The sequence below is a fragment of the Myodes glareolus genome, chromosome 4, assembly GCF_982192425.1.
Source record: "Myodes glareolus chromosome 4, mMyoGla1.1, whole genome shotgun sequence".
In the NCBI taxonomy this organism is placed as follows: Eukaryota; Metazoa; Chordata; class Mammalia; order Rodentia; family Cricetidae; genus Myodes; species Myodes glareolus.
The window spans coordinates 110,940,030-110,946,706 of NC_142029.1; the positions used below are offsets into that span (position 1 = coordinate 110,940,030).

The 6,677-nt window shown below is 51.2% G+C and overlaps 1 protein-coding gene across 1 annotated transcript; it reads left to right on the forward strand.

Moving 5' to 3' along the window:
- The first annotated feature begins 445 nt into the window (after window positions 1–445).
- On the forward strand, window positions 446–5,435 carry Izumo1r (IZUMO1 receptor, JUNO). Its single transcript, XM_048433761.3, has 5 exons — window positions 446–832; window positions 1,855–1,998; window positions 2,606–2,794; window positions 3,533–3,668; window positions 3,804–5,435. The coding sequence occupies exons 2-5, from the start codon at window positions 1,861–1,863 to the stop codon at window positions 4,070–4,072; spliced, it is 732 nt and encodes a 243-aa protein (XP_048289718.3). The 5' UTR covers window positions 446–832; window positions 1,855–1,860; the 3' UTR covers window positions 4,073–5,435.
- Window positions 5,436–6,677: the final 1,242 nt, after the last annotated feature.

Here is a 6,677-nt window from a genome sequence, read left to right on the forward strand (position 1 = left end):
TTGCGTGTCAATGCCTTAGCCTCCAGCCCCACGATTAGCCCTTGGGGATGCTCAGTACTCGGTACCCAGGTGAGGAGAACACCACCTCCCCCACTCACTCCCGCACATAATTAATATGCTTTGCATACTGACTGGAAGCTGAACGTCTCGGACTGTTTATTTTGTCTTCCTCAGTGGGAAACACAAGTGTTTGTTTTTATTTTATTTATTTAGTATAAAACTTGGTGAATTGACTACTTCTCCTTTGGAGACAGAACATAAGAAAGAAACAAAAACGGGACATCACTGCCAATGGGACCTTTGGAGCCGAGGTCACAAGCCACACACTGTGCAAATGCATGCTGTCCCTGTGCGTGCCTAGGGCTGGCTTTTGTTTCAACTTTGCTGCTTAAACCCTTGGTTCTCCAGGACTCCTCCTGTCTCCTCGTGTTGTTTGCTCTGCAGTTGGCTCCTGATGCTGTGAGAGACACCAGGTGGAACGGAACAGGGGACGGGAAGGGAGCTCCAGAGAACAAAAGATGAGAAGGAAAGTCGCTAGGGTTCCCCTGCGCCAAGACCTTCTCATGACCTCTCTTTCCCAACAGTCCCTGCCAACAGCTCTCATCACAGGGCGGCAGAGAAGCTAATCAGTCCCAGGTTCTCAGGGGTTAGAAGCGGTGTTGCTGGCTGCAGGGATCGCTGGTTTCTCCACAAGACAAACCCTTGGCTGCTCAGCTCGAGCCTTGCTGCCCTCTGCACCTGTGTCTTGTAGAAACCGAAGAGGGATATAAAGGCAGCAGCGGGTGGAGCGCCCTCAGCCCTCAGCCTGCACCGGGAGAACCCTGCCTTGAATGTGAGTGTGAAAAGAATGCCCAAAGGCTGGCGTCTCCCCTCCATCTTCCCTTCCTGGTCTTTGAGAATTTTTGTTCTCTTTGCAAACTTAGAGTTGGTGCTGTGGGGAGAAGAGTCTTTGGTTTAGATTTGAGAATGGGTTCCTCAGTCAAGTCTGGGTCTCCAGTCCCTAGGCTGTCTGAGGTGCTCGACTCAGGCTAGACTGCCTGTGTCTAGGGCAGGTTTCCACCAGGCTTAGGGACAGACAGAGGAGCTGTGAGGCCCGGTGTGGGTGAGCTGAAGCAGAGTGAGCCTTTGCTACGGCAGAGAGGGATCTCCCTGTGCACCCCTCACCCCTCGCGGGGCCAGTACAACCCAGAAGAGAACTGGAAATAAAACGTGACAGCAGAGTTCCCAGCATTGGCTGGCCCGGCCGGATGCTTAGGGTAGCACCGAGCTAGACGGGAGCTGGTTGAAGTGAGCTTCTGCTTTGAGGAAAGGGCTCTAGTTGGAGGGACAGAGTGGTGATAAGCTGCTCTGAGAAGCTGTGGGCCTGGAGTGTACCCGTCCTAGGGAATAGAAATAGGATTGACACCTGATCAACCATGCCCTTTGGTCTGCTTGCTTACTGGGGACTAGTTACTTGGCCAGGAGACTGGCTGTGGGCTGGGATCAAAGCTCTAAACTCCCAGTCCATACATCACTGAGTTAGCAGAGCTGTATCTAAGTGTAGAAGGACTTGGAGCCATTCCCTACCTGCCCTCCTCTTCAGAGCTGGCTTTTTTTTTTTTTTTCGTTTTCTTTTCTTTGCCCTGTTGCTGGTTTGGTTTTTGCATCTCTGCAATGGTTGGTGGTGGGGTGTCAGATCCAGGTATTATTTTACCTGCCCTGCATTCCGTAACGCTCCTCTACACAGAAAGCTCAAAGAGCAGCCAGAATGTTCCAGTGACCTAAGGGAGCCTTGGAGCCCCTACTCCATCTTTAGTGCCTGGTGTTTTGGAGGGGTTGGGATGGCTGTCCTCTAGCCCAGGCTTTTCTCTGCAGCAGGTCATGGCACAATGGTGGCAGATCCTCTTGGAATTGTGGATGGTCATGCCCACCTTATCAGGGGACAAGCCAGTCAACATCTGCATGAATGCCAAGCACCACAAGCAAGAGCCTGGCCCAGAAGACAAGCTCTACTTGGAGGTACAGGAACAAGAGCTGGCCCCGGGGTAGCTTCTTAGGTTTGTTAGAGAAGGAATACAGGCAAGCTGGTCCCTGTACTCCGTCAGCCCATTCCATCAGGTTCCTTAGTCTGGGTTTCTTTACCCCGGATTTTGACCCTGAGCTGCTCTGGTCACTTGGGAAACAGGTCATGTGGTGATCCCAGAAGCCCTATTGGCTCACCAGGGGTCAATGCAAGCCTTCCTACCAACATGTACTGGCTAGACACAGGACTTAATGTGTTTCCTTGTCGGTCTCCTAAAGGCAAATACAGGGCTGTGGGGAGAGGAACGTTCCAACTATCAGTTCCTCCAACCCATCATCATAACCAGGTTCCTGACTCCCCACGGGACTTCTTTCTGTTTGCTTTTCTGGATCTATTTCCTCCCTGGAGCTGACATCAGGATGCTACGTTCTGCGGCAGGTAGACAAAGCGGAGGTCAGTGGTCAGGCGCCTCCTGTTCTTCAGGGCATGTTGACAGATACCCTACAGAGCTGCTCAAGATGTCCCTTCTCCTGGCACCCTCTGCCCAAGACCCTGAACCCCAGCCTCTTACCCACTGCCTGCTGCTTCTCCCTCCACGTCCAGTGTGTCCCCTGGAAGGACAATGCCTGCTGCACGCCCACCACAAGCTGGGAAGCCCACCTGGATGAGTCCTTGCTCTTTAACTTCAGCATGATGCACTGTGGACTGCTGACCCCCGTCTGCCACAAGCACTTCATCCAAGCTATCTGCTTTCATGAGTGTTCCCCCAACCTGGGGCCTTGGATCCAGCCGGTGAGCAGATGGGAGGCAGACCCGGGCAATACCCTGCCATTAATCCTAGGCGAGTCGGGCTAGGAGATGCTGTCCCTCTAGGGATGAAAGCAGAGCCAGAGGCCTGGGAAAGAGATGAAGAGGGAGCCGCCTCTGTCCCCGAAGGATAGCATGGGGACACTGTCTGATGTGGGCACTAGGATGAGATGCGCCTGAGTGTGACTTCCAATCCCTACTTACACACCAGATAGCCCGGGACAAATAGCCACTCAGCTTCACAGTTCTCATTTATATAATAATAATAATAATAATAATAATAATAATAATAATAATAATAATAATAATAAAATACCTCGGACTAGGAGATGGCTCTGTCAGTAGTGCACTTGCCACACAAGCATGAGGACCTGAGTTCAATCCTCAGAACCCATATAAAAAAGCTAGGTGTGGAGGTGAGCTGTTATAATCTCAGCACTACAGAAGCAGAGGCGGAGGCAGAGGCAGGTGCGTCCTCAGGCTTGCTAGCCAACCAGCCTAGCCTGCTTGGTGAGCTCTGGGCCAGTGGGAGACACCGTCTTTAAGCCAACATGAATGGTCCCTGAATAACAGCCCTTGAGACTGTCCTCTGGCCTCCACTCAGACACACACACACACATTCACCTGTTCTTCCAGAATGTGCACACGTGCACAAGGCAAAGAAAAATACATAAGGACTGTATAAAGGATTAGACATTTCCCCCTCTCTCTTGCTGCACCCAGGTGGCCCCGGACAGGCAAGAAGAGCGGGTTTGGGGCGTGCCCCTGTGCTGGGAGGATTGCGAGGAGTGGTGGGAAGACTGCCGCTCTTCTTACACTTGCAAATCCAACTGGCGTCGTGGCTGGGACTGGAGTCAGGGTAAGTGGACTGACTGGGTCCTTGGTGGCCACCAACCTGGGTGAGGGTGCAAGCCTTCTTCTATCCCCCATGATAATGGGGACATGGAAGAGAAGGGACAATGGGAAGTGAGGAAACCATCCTCAACCCCTACAGGAAAAAACCGCTGCCCGGTCCAGGCGCCTTGCCGCCCTTTCTCGGATGTATTCCCCACCCCCACTGATCTGTGTGAGAAGATCTGGAGCTACACATTCAAGGCCAGTCCTGAGCGCAGGAATAGCGGCCGGTGTCTGCAGAAGTGGTTTGAGCCCACCCAGGACAACCCTAACGTGGAAGTGGCCCTCCGCTTTGCCGGCTCTGCCTCAGCCCGAGAGCTATCTTACAGCCTCTCAGCCTTCTCTCTGTACCTGCTGCTCCATTCCTGAGGGTCCCCTCTCCTACCCACATTCCTTGATCCTGCTGGGTCCTGGCCATGTCCTTCCTCAGACTGCTCAGGGTGAGAGCTTCCAGGTCCCGTTCACTGCTTGGCTCTGCCTCCGCTGGCCTGGACGGCTGCTGGTACCCAGCAGTCTAAGGCAACTTGTTTTCCCTGCCTTTAGGAAAGGTACAACTGTAGGACTCCCCACACTTCTCATGTCCACACCCCTCCTGTTTGCTGCACAACAGACAACACTGGCAGCCAAGTGACCTGTCCTGCCATGGCACCCTCAGTAAACTGACAGGGAAGCTCTCCTTCCCATGAGCCACTCTTTTCCAGTCCCATGAGTACCAACCCAAGATATGTAAAGAGGGAGCTGATTTGTCCTCATTAAGATTTTAATTTCCTTGACTACTAATGGGGTAAGAATTTTTTTAGTATTGGTCATTTGGGATGTTTCTCTGTCACACTGTGTGTGTATCTCCATCCTTTCCCTCTGTCCCTCCCCCTTCCTTTTCTTGAAAAATACTCTCCCGTATCCCAGGTTAGCCTGGAACTCAAGGATGACATTAAACTTCTGATCTTCTTGCCCCCACCTTCCAGTTGCTGGGATTGTGCACATATGCCACCACCCCTGGTTTCATGCCGTGCTGGAGAGCTAACCCAGGGCTCTGCACAGGCTAGGCAAGCACTCTACCAACTGAGCCATATTCCACCCCCTCTTCCTCTTCCTCCACAGTCATAGCATTCTAGTCTTGGATTTTGGACCCTTGAGCTCTATCTAGGCTGACTTTTCCACTGTTATTGTACTTTCCCCCAGTTGAGAACTGAACCTAGGGTCTTATGTGTGCTAGGCATACACTAAATCCCCAACCCAAGATCTTTCCACTTGCTCTGGAACATTTGGTAATTCTTTTGGTCTTTGTATAACACTGCTTTGATTTCTCCCCCATGGAGAGGAGTGAGGCGCTGGACCGGATGATTTAATTTACAAAACCAGGAAAGGAGAGACATCCAGGAGCCCCATTTACTGTATCATGGAAGGAGCAATAGCCAGCAGAATGAGACAGAAATGCAGAATTAACAGTAGAAGGACCATTGGCTTCAACTCTCTCCTATGAGCAGACTCAGTGCGGATCTGCACACTAGGGGTCTTTCTGAGTCTGAAGCTGACCCCTCCTAGCACCAGATGGTGACTTCCCTGTCACTTGTGTGTGTGTGTGTGTGTGTGTGAGAGAGAGAGAGAGAGAGGGAGAGAGAGAGAGAGAGAGAGAGGGAGAGAGAGAGAGAGAGAGCAGGAGATTGTCTCAAGATTGCTGGTTCTTGTCTGAAACAAACTCTGTTCATCAATAAACTCAGCATGTATCCTTCCTGTGCTTGCTTATTCATGAAACAAATATGTCCCCAGGAGAACACTAGAATCACCAAACCAAGCGTGGAGCTCAACAGTAAGAGAGGACAGATGGCAGCAATGGTGGGAGCAGACTTGTAGATGGGATGTCTGGAGGAAAGGACCCAGCTAGATGGGTACTAAGAGGGGCTCACCAAAGCAAGACTTGAATTCCCACAGAGAACAGAGAGAAAGTTCTCAAAGCATGCCGAGGCAAAAAGTATATACACCTTCAAAATTATATACAGGGAGCCAGGCATGGTGGCATGCACCATGGCATCTGAGGCAGGTGATTGCTGCAAGTTTGAAGGTAGCCGACATATAATATAGGAACACCCCACCTCCATCTGTCTCTTCAGATCGAAGGACCATGGGGAATGGGATCTGGGGGAGTCTCGCTCATACAGTCAAGAGCTTAATGATTTCTGAAGTGTTTTTAGATATAACTGTAAAATTCACCGAAGTAGAGTTAAGACTGAGGTGAAGAAAACAAGACTCATCCTGTTAAATAGTCAGATGGCCACTTGCTGCTCAAGAAGTACTCTAAGCATGCAGCATGTCGTTTGAATTTCATGGAAGCCTTGATGCATGGCCCTTGTCTCTGTTTCTCTGATTAGAACATACCAGCCAAGTCTAGCGCTCAGCTCCAGCGGACCCTAGGTTCAGTCAACACAGAAGTTCCACCTGATTTCACAACTTTAGCCTATACTCCCAGTCCTAGCCAACCTCTATTTTCAACTGATCCCCATCTCCAGCTGACCCCCATCTCCAGTTAATCTCCCATCTCCAGCTGACCCCCATCTCCAGCTGATCCCTCATCTCCAGCTAATCCCCATCTCCAGCTAATCCTCCATCTACAGCTGACCCCCCCATCTCCAGCTAATCCTCCATCTACAGTTGACCCCCCACTTCCAGCTGACCCCCCCACCTCCAGCTGACCCCCCCATCTGCAGCTGACCCCCATCTCCAGCTGATTCCAGACTCGAGTTCGCACTGAAGATCCTGGCCTCCAGTGGCCTGAAGTGGAACCGATGTTAATAGGGGAACAAGGGTAGAGATGGGGGACAAACCTGGGAGAGTTCATGGTGGCTAAAAGAGACAGATTCCTGCCCTCTTTTACTTTTGAGATAGTGGAAGTTTTCATCAAAAGAGAACTGTTGAATTTCAAATTGTTTTGACCAGAGAGCGAGTTAACACACATGGGCCCAAAGACTTCCAACAC

Excerpts from the sequence above, each read along its gene's own strand:
- Izumo1r (XM_048433761.3), top strand. The coding sequence starts at position 1,861 with ATGGCACAATGGTGGCAGATCCTCTTGGAATTGTGGATGGTCATGCCC. Across the intron at positions 1,999-2,605 it reads AAGACAAGCTCTACTTGGAG|TGTGTCCCCTGGAAGGACAA; the intron begins GTACAGGAACAA and ends CTCCACGTCCAG. Across the intron at positions 2,795-3,532 it reads TGGGGCCTTGGATCCAGCCG|GTGGCCCCGGACAGGCAAGA; the intron begins GTGAGCAGATGG and ends TGCTGCACCCAG.